Source organism: Neoarius graeffei, chromosome 18 (genome assembly GCF_027579695.1).
Source record: "Neoarius graeffei isolate fNeoGra1 chromosome 18, fNeoGra1.pri, whole genome shotgun sequence".
NCBI classification, from domain to species: domain Eukaryota; kingdom Metazoa; phylum Chordata; class Actinopteri; order Siluriformes; family Ariidae; genus Neoarius; species Neoarius graeffei.
Genome location: NC_083586.1, coordinates 50562771 through 50579055, shown reverse-complemented (window position 1 = coordinate 50579055; position 16285 = coordinate 50562771). Strand labels below are relative to the sequence as shown.

The following is a 16285-nucleotide window of genomic DNA, read 5'->3' as shown; positions in this document are numbered from 1 at the left end:
AGCATGTTAAATGTTAAAGTTCATGACAATACAATTAGAAAAAGATTGTGCAAGTATGGCTTGTTTGGAAGGGTTGCCTGAAGAAAGCCTCTTCCATCTAAAAAGAACATGGCAGCACGGTTTATGTTTACAAAGATGCATCTGAACAATCTGAACAATGCCTTTTGGAACAATGCCCTTTGGACAGATGAGACCAAAGTGGAAATGTTTGGCCATAATGCACAGTGCCATGTTTGGTGAAAACCAATCACAGCATATCAGCACAAACACCTCATACCAACCATTAAGCACGGTGGTGGAGGGGTGATGATTTGGGCTTGTTTTGCAGCCACAGGGCCTGGGCACCTTGCAGTCATTGAGTCAACCATGAACTCCTCTGTCTACCAAAGTATTCTCAGGGCAAATGTGAGGCCATCTGTCCAACAGCCAAAGCTTGGCCGCAATTGTGTCACGCAACAGGACAATGATCCCAAGCACACCAGCAAATTTACAGCAGAATGGCTGAAAAAGAAAAGAATCAAGATGTTGGAATGGCCAAGTCAAAGTCCAGACCTCAACCCAATTGAAATGCTGTGGCGAGACCTGAAGAGAGCTGTGCATAAACAAATGCCCTCAAACATGAATGAACTGAAGCAATGTTGTAAAGAAGAGTGAATCAAAATTCCTCCACAACAATGTGAGAGACTGATAAAATCATACAGAAAACGATTGCTTCAAGTAATTGCTGCAAAAAGTGGTTCTACAAGCTATCGAAGCATGGGGTGTACTTACTTTTTCACGCATGGATTCTGCATTTTCATTTGATTTTTGTTCAATAAATAATGGAACTATGGAATCTGTTGTGTGTTGCTTTACACCTGAGATTAGATTTGCATAATTTTAGGACCTGGTAAGGATCAGATGATTTTTTTTATGTAATGTCTTGATTGGTAAAGCCATTTAACTGGAAGAGGGTGTACTTTCTTTTTCACATGACTGTATGCTAGCAGTTAACCATATAAGAATTAGTGTTAGCATGCCAGCTATAAGCATGTTACCCATTCGCATATCATGCAAGCTGTTAGCTTGAGAGTTGTTAGCATGTTTGCCATAAGCATGTTAAAGAAAGCTGTTAGAATGTTAGGATTAGCATGTTAGCATGCTAAGAGTTAGCATGTTTGCCAAAGTACATTAGCCTTAGCATATCAGCATTAGCATGTAAGCATGTTAACAGTTAGCCACAGTATGTTAGCATGTTTGCCTGAGCATGTTACCATGCTAACTGTTAGCATATTAACCATTAGCATATTAGCATGTTAGCTGTTAGCATGTCACAATCAACATATAAGCAGTCTAACAATTAACATGCTAGCCTGCTAGCTGTTAGGATGCTAGCTGTTAGCATATTAGCCTTAGTGTTAATATGCTAACAATTAGCATGTTAGCCATTAGCATGTTAGGATGTTAGCTGTTAGAATGTTAGGCATAGGATGTTAGCATTAGCATGCTAGCTGATAGCATGTTAGCATTAACATGTTAGCATGCTAGCTTTTAGCATGTTAGCATTCCTATGTTAGCATGATAGCTGTTCTGTAACAGCTCAGCAAGCACACTGCATTTTCTCTGCGGAAATGCAGTTTAGTTAGTGTGCTTGTTTCGGGAGAAAAACTTTCACTCTCAGTCAGATTTTTGAACTGAGTGACCAAACGTCATGAAACTTCACATGACGCCTCAGGCCAAGGCCCTGCACATGTCCATCCACTCATCCAAGATTTGCACTTGTCTTTTCCTTGATTTTCATGCATCCCTTTTTACCTCCATAGACTTCCATTGCTTTTTGGTCCCATTCAAATGAATGGAATTTTGCTCAGTAACACTTCACCACACATCCACAAAATTTCATATGGCACGTCAGGCCAACTCACCCATCAGACACATGATATCAGGTCTGACCCGCACTCGTCTTTGTCTTGCCTTTTATCCGTCCCTTTTTTCTCCATATTGCTGCTCATCAATGGAAGCTTGACTGAGTTATCCCTCCATTCCGCCATACGTGATAATGCATTTGGCAAGGATCTGCTCATTTGAGACACTGACAACAGATCAACTTTAATTTAATGGCCACTTTGTGAGGAATACTTGCACGCATACAGACATATGATAGCAATTAGCATATAAGCATTGGTGTGTTAGCATGTTAACTGTTAGCTTGTGAGTTGTTAGCATGTTCGCCATTAGCATGTTATCATGAGAGCTGTTAGCATGTGAGGATTCGTATGTTAGCATGCTAACTGTTTGCATGCTAACAGCGAATGTTTGCCAAAGTATGTTAGCCTGAGCATGTTAGCATGCTAGCCATGGTATATTAACGTGTTCACCTGAGCATGTTAGCTTGCTAATTGTTAGCATGTTTGTCGTTAGCATATTCATATGTTAGCTGTTAACATGTCACTCCCAGCATGTTACCATGCTAACAGTTAACATGTTAGCCATTAGCATGCTAACTGTTAGCATATTAGCCTTAGAGTGTAAGCATGCTAATGATTTGCATGTTAACCATTAGCATGTTAGCATGCTAGCTGTTAGCATTCCCATGTTAGCATACTAGCTGTTAGCATGTTAGCATTAGCATGCTAGCATGCTAGCTGTTCTGCTACAGCTCAGCAAGCACACTTTGCATTTTCTCTGTGGAAATGCAGTCAAGTTATTTTTTTAAATTTATTTATTCCTGTCCACCTGTTTTTTGGAGCCACTACTCCTCTTACAGCTTTTGAGATCGTGACACCATTCCAAATCAGAAACGTCTGTCCTAAAGCGGTGTAGTGTGCTTGTGTACAGCTTTTGGATTGATGCACCGGTTCTCTTGTTCTTGTCATTCTTCTGTCATTTTTTTTCTCAGAGAGAATGAATAGGGCTCACAAATTGAATCGTCCTGCTCAGACATGCTTCTTTGTAGATGCACCAAACCTCCTTTGATTCCTCAGGCCAACTCCCCTGACACATACATGCAAACGGGTGTGACCCACACTCGTCTTCTCTTTTCTTTTCGCTTATCTGTTTTTCCTCCATTCACTATTGGTTTAAAATTAGGCAGGAATGTTTTTCCATAAGTAGATTATGCTGTGTAGAAATGGGGGCGTCTTTGAGTGAAAATGATCCTTTTTCACTTTTGGGGAACATTAAAATGCAAGAACATTTTCAAAACTATGAAGTAGAACATGTCAAATTTTGATCATGTGAAGGGTATTTGCAGGCCATCACACATTTGAATTTATTTGGGTTCTTTCTGATGTTGATATGGGATTAGTTTTTATTTGACCAGGACTATTAAAAAAGTATTAAAAAGCATTGATTTTGAGAATAGAAACTCAACAACTACCCTGTTTCATCACCAACCTTCTTTTGTTCTGTTATATGAAATTAAAGATGAAAAAGTTCAACTTATCATATTACCAAAAGCTAAAATGCACGCCATCCTGAAGACTTTCCCCATTACGTCTGACTATTACAAACCGCTGACACTACAGACACCTTCCATAAAATTAAAGCATCTCCTCACAGAAAACATCAAAATATTAACTTTTTTTTTGGTAATTTGTTTGTGGAGCATTATTCAATACAAGTCCATGTGTGAGTTGTTCCGACAGAAACAGTACTATACAAGAACAAGCATGTTAATACAAACATGTGATTTGCAGCTGTACTACTGCCAGAGCTGCTGTTATTAGAAAATTAATCAAAACATTTTGACCAATCAGAATTCATCAGTGCTGTGGTGTAAAAATAATCATAGAGCATCACAAATATCAGCGATCATTTCTGCAGCAATCATTTCTAATCTCTTTCTTGTTTCAGGTGTTACTTTATGGGATACAGAAGCAGTGAATAAACACATTGATGTGCATCAGCAACCTAAAACACATCTGAAGTTTACTGCCTCTGACACCCTCAGTGAAAAGGCCAAGCTCCTGGATATAAGCGCTTCCCTTAAAGCCAGTTTCTACAGTGGCTTGGTTGAGGTTGGAGGATCAGCCAAGTACCTGAATGATACCAAGTCCTCACCACATCAGAGCAGAGTTACGATGCAGTACAGCCAGACAACAGAATTTAAACAACTCACCATGAAGGACCTTGGCAATATCACATATCCACAAGTATTTGACCAGAAAACAGCCACTCATGTAGTTACAGCTGTATTGTATGGCGCTCAGGCTTTCATGGTGTTTGATCATACAGCTGCAGAAAATGAGAGCAAACAGGCTGTTGAAGGAAACCTTCATGCAGTGGTCAAGAAGATCCCGACCATTTCCATCGAGGGGGAAGCATCCCTCAAGATGACTGAAAAGGAAAAGAAAATGGCTGAGAATATCAGCGTCACATTTTATGGCGACGTAGCACTTGAAGAAAACCCGACCACATACAAGAAAGCCCTGGAGGTTTACAAGATGTTGCCCACTCTGATGAAGAAAGAAAACTATAAAGGTGTACCACTGACTGTGTGGCTGTATCCTCTCATGCTTTTGGATGATAAGGCTGCAAGGTTGGTGAGAGAAATCAGCATGAACCTGGTGAATAAAACAGAGAAGTTGCTGGAGGAGCTTGGAGAAGTGGAAAGAAAATGCAATGGTTTGATCAAAAACCAAATGACAGATTATTTACCCGATGTAAAAGACAAGTTGTTGAAATTTGAGGACTTACACAGTTGTTATAAGATAACATTCCAGAAGGCACTGTCCAAAGCTTTGCCAGCTATTCGGGGTGGGACACAAGAAGGCAAGGCTTTGGAGGACATCCTGAACTTCCATGACACATCACCCTTCAATGCTAGGAACGTGAACAAATGGTTAGACAACATTACAACCGAATTAAACATATTGAGTTCTTATACCAGTGGGCTGAAGGACCTGACAGTTGTGAACTCACAAGCGACGCTCAATTCCATCCTCTTTGATCCTGATGTTGATGTGGTGGTATGTTTGTCTTTTACATCTCTAAAGTATGAAGACTCCAACCTTGCAGCTCTCCAAGACTTTGAGAGCTCTGAAGAATTTGCAAAGTTTGAGCAAACAAGCGAGAAAATTCTCTCTTGCCAAGTACCACAACCTTGGTTCACTTCTCCTGACATTTCTGAGAGCATGAGGCAGAATCTTTCTCTCTTTACAAGTTTTTCAAAGGCCAATAAAAATGAGAAGGGAATCAAGTTCATCATTGCTTCCATCTCTGACCCCAGCAATCCAGGAAACTCAATCCAACTTTATCAGAAAGGCCGTCTGACAGATCCTAAGTTCCAGCCTGTATCCAAACCTCCTCTACCTGTGGTGGAGACCAGTGATGGGAAAGTGATCCTAAAGCTTTCAAAATCCCCGACCGGAAAGACGGTTCAGTTTAGAGTTGAATACAGGATGACACCTCCAACTGATTCAGCAGATGATGCTGATGAATGGACAGTCACAGACACTTCAGATGCACAGCCCAGCTTTAAACCGACTGGACTAAAGCCAGCAAACCAATACTGGGTTCGATACAAAGCCATTAGTGATGTGGGAGTGAGTGAAGCCAGCGACTCTGTCTCCTTCACCTTTCATGGGAATCTTGAGGTCACAGTGAATCAATGGGTCAGTTCAGATTATATCAGATTTCTCGCTATTCCTCTTTCTATCCACATTTACTGGATATGAGCAATTGCACACTCTGATTGGCTACTCTACTACTAGGCTATCAGCTCATATACTGTGAGTAGAAAAAAACAAAATGGCAGAGCATGTTACTGAACCAATCGAGAGCGAAATAAAAACTCGACTTGAAAACAAAACCCCCCAAAATACAAAAAAGCAACAAAATAAGGAATAAAAGTATTTGATGGTAAAAACGTATCTTTTTAATTTTTCAAGAGTTATTATTGTAGCATTTTTCAGAAATTGCTCCTGTCATTTCACTGGTTTGTTTACATTCTAAATGGAAATTATTTTGTCAAACATTTTGTACGAAGTTTTTTTATTTATCAAATTTGGGAAAAAAATGCTCTGTTTCTCAAAATCCAGTGAATGTGGAAATAAGTTATTCCACTCAATCTCATCGCGCCTTACCTCGTGGAAAAACTGTGATTCCATATTCTGTTGCGTGTTTTTTTTTTTTGGGGGGGGTGTTTGCAAGTAGAGTTTTTATTTCTTCCTCGATTGGTTCAGCAAAGCGCTCTGCCATTTTCTTCTTTTTCTTTAGGGTTTTTCTTTATTGGTGCTTAGCAAACCAACGTAAAGGTACAATATTCTTTTAGCTATTTCTGTTTCTTTGAAATACTTGATAACAAATTGATATATTTGACTTGATGCGATCTGCCATTTTGTTTTTCTCTACTCATGGTATATGAGCTGATAGCCTAGTAATAGAGTAGCCAATTGCTACTGACCACGCAATTACTCATATCCAGGGAATGTGGATAGAACTGTATGTCCCCCATGGTAATTTCATAGATTTGAATCTTTTTTGTTTTTAAATTAAGAATCAACTAAATGATAAATAGTTGTGCATGTCAGTATAAAATAAACAAATATACTCACCTTCCACTTTATTAGAAACACCTGCACATTCATGCAGTTATTCAATCAGCCAGTCATGTGGCAGCAGCTCATTTCATAAAATCATGCAAATACTGTTCAAGAAGCTTCAGTTAATGTTCACATAAACCATCAGCATGGGGAAAAATATGACCTCACTGACTTTAACCATGGCATGGCTATTGGTACCATATGGGCTGCTTGGACTACTTTGGAAACTGCTGATGTCCCGGGATTTTCACACAGAACACAGAATGCTGTGAAAAACAAAACAAACAAACAAACAAATAATAAGGAGGGTTTACAGGCTGAAGCGCCTTGTGGATGAGAAGCTCTTGATCTGTATCTGCTTTTTATTATTATTATTTCTTTTTTTTTATTATAATTGTGCTGCTGCCACCTGCTTGGCTGATGAGGTCACTGCCTGAATGTGCAGTTGTACAGGTGTTCCTAATAAAGTGGACGGTGAGTGTATTTTAATGTATGATGCACAAAGTCTTTGTTTCCTACAGGACTTCACCATCCCTTCCCTCTTTAAGAAACTAAGGACAAATCTAATGACCAGCATGGGACTATCACGATGGTCTGCCTCGACTATTAAGTCAGAGGTTACAAATATTCACAACAGCCCTGTGAGTAGCAGAAGTTACAAATGAAGCCCAGAGTCACAAACATGTGAAAGAAAACAAGTACACAGTTTATTCATTTCTTTTTTAAAAGAAAAATCAACAAAAATTGTGATGCAGAAAGAGTCAGTTAGTCAAGTAAACTAAAAAATTCTGCTTCATATCCTAAATTGTCACTTTACAGTTTATTGAATATGCAGAGTAGAATTTATTGAACTGCTTCAGCAAAATCAGTGTTATTTGGTTTCTGTAAAAACAATATCATTTGAGGTATATGTTATGTGCTTATACCCATCACAGAGCATCCCTGATATTGGCACAACTCCTGGAGGGCTGAAAGCAGAAATAGCTTTGTACTTCCAAGGGGTTGTTTTTGCAACAGGAAAGGTGTATGTATTCATGTTATTGACTTCATGACCCACAAAATAAACTGACATTGTGGGGTTTTTTTTTAAACGAATGGAACCATGGATCTTATAAAAAGTATAAGACAATTTCTATATTTCATTGTTTCTTTATAAACAGCTTTACTATTGATCTCCTAATCAAGCCACATGACATCGCTTTTCACCTCAAGTTTTATATCGGTAACTTGGTGGTTCGTAACAGCCGCAGGAATGGGAAGTGGGAGAATGAAGAACGCACATCAGGGTGTCCTGTTTCTAAAGGATCAGCCTTTGATATCTTTGTTGTGACCAAAGCAGAAGGCTATGAGGTACAGTGAATAAAATAATTTGACACTTGTAAATAATATAAAGTAAATAAGTTTAAAACACTTGCATATCTGTTCTTTCCAGGTATATATAAACGGACAGTGGTTTTGCCAGTTCAAACACCGCATGCCAATTGAAAGAGTGACTGAACTTCATATTTTTGGGGACATCATCTTGAACACCACTGGTATTGTTGAAGTAAGTTATTTTACTGAATGGCTTCAGTTATGTGCTTAGGGAAAACAGACACACAGTGTAATTATTACAGGTGTGTGTATATTCTCATGCTGTTCATTTGAGGCTGCATACAGTACATTAATATGGAAGTGCATTGCCATGTAACAAGCTTAAAGTTTCTCTCAACCTAGTTTAGAAGTAGATATGAAAACATTTTCCTTAAGAGTTGCCAAAATAATGCATCAAAAGAATTAACACAGATAATTTGCACTCTGATACCCCTTGACTCCATATGTCACTGTGCATAGCACAATTTAAACAGATGCTGCCTTCACATGCGTCATACAGTAAGGTCCTCCTTCCCACTTATTAAGTCTGAATTATGTCATGTTTAAGAGCAAAATGTCCTCTTCTACAATATACTGAAAGGTTGAAGGTCATCACAACTCAGGAACTCGGGTATCCAAAATAGTTCTGAAGTTACCACTTGAGATTACAAGTTGAGGGGTCATTCATGTTCAACTTCCAAGTCGGTAACCAGTATTTACCATAATTCCAATAGCACATGAAGGCAGCAATAATGCTTTGGGAAGTAAGACCTTCCAAGTAGTATGTGAAGACAAAGTGAATACAGCTGTACTTACGATCACAATAATGTTGCAACAACACAAAGCACTTAGCAGTGAGCTCGGTGGTCAGCTCGAGCTTCGTCCCTGATGCTACAGTGAGCAAACAGTCTCATCAAGCCACATTCTAACAGGCATTCAGATGCAAACTGATGCTTCTTTCAAACAGACTGGGGTTGGACCAGGGTTATGTGACCAATGTTCAACCCGTCTTTGCCAATACAAACCGAGTGAGTCAACACGGGTTAACCCCTGGTAATGATAATTCAGATAGGACCTGAGTCACAACAAGGGAGAGATACATAATTAAGTCACAGGGTGGAAATGAGCAGATATTTCACATCTCACATCCTCTCTTTACTCTTGTCTGCATTGTTTTGTGCCTTTATTTCATTTTCTCGCAGATCAGCACTTGTGGATGCGAAGTGTGTGTGTGTGTGTGTGTGCACTACAGAAAGCTACAAATATTCTTTATTACCTCCGCCAAGGAGGTTATGTTTTCGGTAGTGTTGGTTTGTCTGTTAGCAACATTACGGAAAAAGTTATGAACGGATTGCTCTAAAATTTTTCCCAGAGGTGTGACTGGGCACAAGTAACAATCCATTAAATTTTGGCGGTGATCCGGATCACCTTCTGGATCCTGGATTTTTTTAAAGGATTCTTGGCAGAGGTCTGCGCTCTCCGAGTGCTTTTCTAGTGTTGCAAATAAACATGAAAGATAAAAATGAAAGTGAGACAAATTTAAGCACCAATTCTTTATCTTAAAGGTTGGTGCAGTAAAGCGAACCTGTCAATTATGGGGGCCGGCTTGTTAACAGGTGTACCTTTTCAAAAGTTAATTAGTGGAATTTTTTGCCTTCTTAATGCATTTGAGATCAAACAGTAAATAGCAAATAATAAAAACAAAGTAAATAGCCCTATTCTGCAACTGGAGTAATCCATATTAGGTCAAGAACCGCTCAACTAAGTAAAGAGACACAACATCCATCATTAATTTTCGACATGAAGTGCTTTTAATTAATAAAAATAAAGAAAAAAAACATTGAATTAGGTGTGTCCAACCTTTTGACGTGTGTGTAAATTAACTCCATTTCCAAAAATGTTGGGATATTTTCCAAAATGCAATAAAAACAAAAACCTGTGATTTGTTCATTCACGTGAACCTTTATTTAACTGACAAAAGTACATAAAGATTTTCAGTAGTTTTACTGATCAACTTAATTGTGTTTTGTAAACAAGTTAGGATTTCACATCTGCAATACACTCAAAAAAGGTTGGGACAGAGACATTATTACCATTTGTGTTACATTACCTTTCCCTTAAATAACACTTTTTAATCATATGGGATCTGAGGATATTCGTTGTTGCAGTTTTGCAATTGGATTTTTTTCCATTCTTCCTTCATACAAGCCTTTAGCTGCTCAACAGTCCGTGGTCACTGTTGTCTGATTCTCCTCTTCAAGATTCGCCATACATTCTCAGTCAGAGACAGATCTGGACTGGCAGCAGGCCAGTCAAGCACACACACTCTGTGTATATGAAGCCACGCTGTTGTAGCCCATGCAGAATGAGGCCTGGCATTGTCCTGATGAAATAAGCATGGACTTCCAAGGAAGACACTTTGACTTGATGAATGTCTCTCTAAAGTCCCAATATGTGCCCCAAAATATCAGTGGTACCTTCACACATGTGCGTCTCACCCATGCCATGGGCACTGATGCCCCCATACCATCATAGATGCTGGATTTTGTACCTTTCTCTGATAACAAACTGGATAGCTAGGTTCACCTTTGGCTCTGAGAATTCAACATCAGGTTTTCCCAAAAACAAGCTGAAACGTGTACTCCTCTGACCAGAGCATACCATATGTTTCCATTGTCTTTTAGACCATCTGACATGAGTTCAGGCCCAGAGAAATCAGTGGTGTTTCTGCATGGAATTGATGAATGGCTTCCTCTTTGCATAATACAGTTTCATGTTGCATTTCTGGATGCTGCGGCAGATGGTGTTCAGTACAGTTTTCCGAAGTACTCCTGAGCCTATGTGGCTATATTTGTCATATTAGCATGATGGTTTGTCAGGCAGTGCCGGGTGAGGGCTCGAAAGTCATGCACATTCAACAGTGGTTTCCAACCTTACCCTTTATGCACTATGATGTCTCTGAATTCCATGAACCTTTTCATAATATTCTGTACTGCAGATTTTGAAAGACCTAAAACCTTACATGGAGAAATGTTCTTTATGAATTGACTAACAATTCTCTCATGAATTTTGGCACAAAGGAGTGAGCCACGACCCCTCCTCGTTTGCAGAGACTGAACCTTTGGTACATGCTCCTTTTGTACCTAATCATGTTTCCAATTAACCTGCTTATTGTGGAATCTTCTAAAATGGTGTTGTCAAAGTGCAGGCACTTATGGTCGCAATAGCAGGGGAGATCGGGTGCGCCGCAAACTGGTAAACAAATCCAAATCTTGAGACGAGAATCAGTCAAGTTCGTACTAAGGGTCGGTCGATCATCAAACAGGATGTCAGAGGTAAATAACAGTCTCAGGGTCATGAGAATAAGGTAGCGGGGGTCAGAAACACTAAGAATCAGGTCAAAACAACAACAGATTGGTATGATCAGGTACACAGACGGAGAATGATATTTTGCAATGTACTGGAGTGTTTGGCATGCTTACCGTATTTCAGGAGTTCGATATGGAACAGGTGTGCTCCCAATCAGTTCTCGGGAGAGGGAGTGCGCTGTGGCACTTGTGAGGTGGTGGCCATGCTTGAAGGCTGTCATAAACTCACACAGTCACTGACAGGTGTGACTGGAATATCTTAGAAACTATTCAGTCTTATTTTGCCTCTGTCTCAACTTTTTTTTTTTTTTTTTTGTGTGTGTCGCACTTATCAAATTCTAACCTTATATTTCCAAAATACAATTAAGCTGGTCAATACGACCACTGAAAATCTTTTCATTGTACTTTTGTTGGTTCAATAAAGATCTATGTGAATTGACAAACCACAAATTTCTGTTTTGATTGCATTTTGGAAAATATCCCAACTTTTCTGGAAATGGGGTTAGTGTACAACTCTGGTAGAAAAAAAAAAAATTAGGAGACCACTGGAAAATTATCGGTTTCTCTAGTTTTACTATTTAGAGGTACAGTATGTGTTTGAGGAGCATGAACAATTTTGTTTTATTCCATTAACTACTGACATTTTCCTCAAATTCCACATAAAAATATTGTCACGTGGAGCATTTAATTGCAGAAAAATTACACTTATTTTGAAAATGACTTAATTTTAAAAAAAGTGTGTTCAGACCTTGAATAATGCATAGAAATCAAGATCATCTTCAATTTTAAACAATACTAATCTATGAACTTAGGATGAGTTCAGAAATCAATATTTGGTGGAATAACCCTGACATTTTAATCACACCTTTCATGTGCCTTTGCATGCTCTCCACCAGTCTTTCACGTTGCTCTTGGGTGACTTTCTGCCATTCTTGGTGCAAAAATTCACTCAGCACAGCTCTGTCTGAGGGCTTGATCGTCCTCTTCATCACATTGCAGAGGTTTTTCAGTGGGGTTCAGGTCTGGAGATTGGGCTGGCCATGACAAGGTCTTGATCTTGTGGTCCTCCATCCACACCTTGATTGACCTGGCTGTGTGGCATGGAGCATTGTCCTGCTAGATAACCCAATCCTCAGAGTTAGGGAACAGAGCAGAAGGAAGCAAGTTTTCTTCCAGGATAATGTTGTACCTGGTGTGATTCATGTGTCCTTCACAAATAAAAATCTGCCCCATTCCAGCTTTGCTGAAGCACCCCTAGATCTTCATTAATCCTCAACCAAATTTCACAATGGGTGCAAGACACTGTGGCTTGTCAGCCTCTCCAGGACTCCGTCTAACCATTAGATGACCAGGTGATGGGGAAAAGCTGAAAATTGGACTCAGAGATGACGACCTGACTTCAGTCCTCTACAGTCTCAGCCTGGCTCTTCTTTGCTTCTCATTAATGAAGGGCGTTTTTCTCATTCTGCATAACTTCAACCCTGCCCAGAGGAGTCTGCTTCGAACCGTCCTTGCCGTGCACTTAACCCCAGCTGCCATGATTTTTGTTGGTCACTTGGCGTCATCTTATGGATGTTGAGTGAAATTCGAAGGATTTGACAATCATCCTGGTCAGTGGAGAGTCATTTTTCACCCTCCGCCAGCCTGTAACTTTGTTTTGCCCAATGTCTGCTGCTTGACCTTGTTCTTGTGAACTGTCGTCTTTGAAATTTTGAAGACAGAAGCAACCTGACACTCACTGTATCCCTCTATGAGTAAAGCAGAGAGAGACAGAGAGATGGGTCATTCTAGAATCCGGGGTACGTTTCACATCTCTGAGATAAACCTTTATCATTTTCCACAAGAAATCTTTACTGAATCATTTTAAAACGAGAATGCAAATTATGACAAACTCTGACCACGAGCAATGCTTGATGTATATTTTAGATGCAATTTATCCATAAAACATTAACTAAATGACTCCCACCCCTCCCCCCACATTATTGGCTGTCTTCAGCTCCTGATTCATCCATTCAACTTGAATAAACATGAAGTGATTTCAGTCTAACAGTCGTTTTTTGGGGGCTTATTCTATTAACTGTTATAAAATAAATTACATGTCTATTTTTTTATTATGTGAAATTTCAGTCATAAAAAAATTTATCCATCCCAATCTTCTTGTCAAATCTTAACTCGTGTTATAAAACCGCATAAAATCCAGAAAGACTTTTAATAATACGCATCACACCTGCACCGAGAGATATCACTTCCTCTGGTGGGAAATTTCAGAAAGGCAGTGAGGTATGTTTCTTCTCCTGTTAATTTGAACAAAATGTTGAGGATACACCAACAGCTGATTAATTATTTGTCAAATCTGTAATTGTGAAATTGGAGTGAATCTCTTACTCATTTTTAAAAAACAATCATGTGATTAAAATCCATAAAATTGTTCATATACATGCCATGTGGTAGCTAGTTTGAGGTTGGTATGTGGAGTTAAGACAAAATGGTGGAATGTCGACTCCATCAATTCTGTTAATGGATTGCCCAGTTTAACGATAAGAGTCAACACTTGAAATGTACCCGCAATTATAGAATGGGCCATATATTAGTTTTTCCTATCTTGACTGGCATCAGCAATGGAAAAAACACTAAGAATCGTCAAGACATTGTGGAAAAGCTTCATAAACATTGTCATTGCTCTCTTCAGAACTGGAGCACATCTACCTTTGGTAAGGAACTAAACTCTGGTGCCTCACGCAAAAAGTTCTCTCGCATCCAGTCTGATGTGCCACATCCAGTCTGCAGCCCTGTGAGTAACATTTTCAGAATAACTGAAGAAGCCAAACAATTAAATTTTTATGAGAATCACATGATTTGAGATGTATCATTAAAAATGAATGATGCTGAACCACAACAGAGCAAACCATATTTGGGATCGATTCCTGGAGGCTTGAGACCTGGTGTGGCTTTGTTCTTCCAAGGGGTTGTTCCTTCAGATTGTAACTGGTATGCTTCATGTTTTTTCACTGCACAGTTTCAATGAAAACCAACAGGGAATAGATCAGTTAAACATTTCTCACTAGAATCCGGAATAGTCAATAAAATGTTTGAACAATGTCTTTCAGCTTTGAAATAAATTTGCAGACCAGGCTGAAGCACTTTCATGATATCGCTCTCCACTTCAACCCCCGCATGGACTCTGTGGTCCTTAACAGCTGCAGGAATGGGACATGGGAGAGTGAAGAATGGACCACAGGAGGCCCGTTTGTCAAAGGAGGAGCCTTTGATATAATCATGGTTATTAAGCCAGAAGGCTATGAGGTATGGTATTATGGAGAAATTAAGTGAGAGGGTCAAGACTTTAAGCAAATGGATTAAATCCCATTACATTTTGTTTGTTCAGGTGATAGTGAATGGCCTGGGATTCTGCACATTCAATCACCGTTTCCCACTTGACAAAGTGACTACACTTGACATTCGGGGAGACGTCTTCATTAACACATTTGGCATTATTGAAGTAGGTCATTTTTATCATGGTTACAATGAAGTAGTTTCTCAAATCTGTGGTCGTGTCATGGCATTGTTTCACTATTGTACTTTATGGTAACTGTTTTCACATATTGAACCATGATCCTGCTCAGGATGTACAACAGAGCTATGATAAACATAAGGGTTTTTTAAGTCAGATTTGATACATTGAACAAAAAAAAACTGTCAACCTCAGAATAGCATGGGCTCAATCATAAAGGCTTAGTAACGCGAGTTATTAACCAAGAACGATGTGTTTAGCTGTGTCCTACTCTTAATTCAATTAAATTAAAAACACAGTTTTTTGACCGGATTATCAGATCATAATTTGACATTGATATCAAGGAAATTAACAAAACAAAGGTTTATGTACCGGCAGGAAAGCAGAAGGACCTTAAAAATTGTACCAAAGAGGCTCATTGGTGAATTTGAACACCAGCTTAAGCAACTGAATTGGAACGAGATTGGTTCCATTAGGGACCTAGATGATGCTTCTGAGAGATTAATGACCATGATTGATAAAGTTAAAAGTGAATTTAGTAAAAATATTACATACTCCAGAAAAAAGCAAAACTTACCTTGGCTTAGTGGACAAGTTTGGAACTTCATGAAGCGAAGGGATCATGCATTGAAAACTGCACTTAAGTCTGGATTACCCAATGATAGAATTTTTCAGCAGTTGCGCAATGAAGTGGTACATGAATTGAGAAAGGCTGAAGCACATTTTTTTAATTAACATTATAAAAGAATAAAAGGGTAATTGCAAGAAAATTTGGCAAAGTATTAGAGTTTTAAAGAAAGACAATAATAAAAGAGATAAAGGGTATGAATTACAAGTGCAGGGGACTATAATTCAAGATAAAGTCCAAATTTCTTCTGTGTTTAATAGTTACTTTATTGATTCAGTTCAAAATCTAGCACTAGACTTTGGTCCAAGAGAGAAGGTCATTATATTACCAAATAATGACCTACCATTGTTTAACATCTTACAACCCCGATTCCAAAAAAGTTGGGACAAAGTACAAATTGTAAATAAAAACAGAATGCAATGATGTGGAAGTTTCAAAATTCCATATTTCATTCAGAATAGAACATAGATGACATATCAAATGTTTAAACTGAGAAAATGTATCATTTAAAGAGAAAAATTAGGTGATTTTAAATTTCATGACAACACATCTCAAAAAAGTTGGGACAAGGCCATGTTTACCACTGTGAGACATCCCCTTTTCTCTTTACAACAGTCTGTAAACGTCTGGGGACTGAGGAGACAAGTTGCTCAAGTTTAGGGATAGGAATGTTAACCCATTCTTGTCTAATGTAGGATTCTAGTTGCTCAACTGTCTTAGGTCTTTTTTGTCGTATCTTCCGTTTTATGATGCGCCAAATGTTTTCTATGGGTGAAAGATCTGGACTGCAGGCTGGCCAGTTCAGTACCCAGACCCTTCTTCTACGCAGCCATGATGCTCAAATTGATGCAGTATGTGGTTTGGCATTGTCATGTTGGAAAATGCAAGCTCTTCCCTGAAA

The 16285-nt window shown here is 38.9% G+C and overlaps 1 protein-coding gene across 1 annotated transcript in view; it reads left to right on the top strand.

Moving 5' to 3' along the window:
• LOC132866772 (verrucotoxin subunit beta-like) overlaps positions 1 to 16285 on the top strand; it is a 39032-nt gene that overhangs the window by 15575 nt on the left and 7172 nt on the right. The window contains exons 2-10 of the mRNA XM_060899550.1: positions 3835 to 5594; positions 7046 to 7165; positions 7460 to 7548; positions 7685 to 7874; positions 7957 to 8070; positions 13935 to 14036; positions 14145 to 14233; positions 14353 to 14548; positions 14631 to 14744. Coding sequence (XP_060755533.1) covers positions 3835 to 5594; positions 7046 to 7165; positions 7460 to 7548; positions 7685 to 7874; positions 7957 to 8070; positions 13935 to 14036; positions 14145 to 14233; positions 14353 to 14548; positions 14631 to 14744 — 2774 coding nt within the window. The remainder of the gene's footprint in view (positions 1 to 3834; positions 5595 to 7045; positions 7166 to 7459; positions 7549 to 7684; positions 7875 to 7956; positions 8071 to 13934; positions 14037 to 14144; positions 14234 to 14352; positions 14549 to 14630; positions 14745 to 16285) is intronic.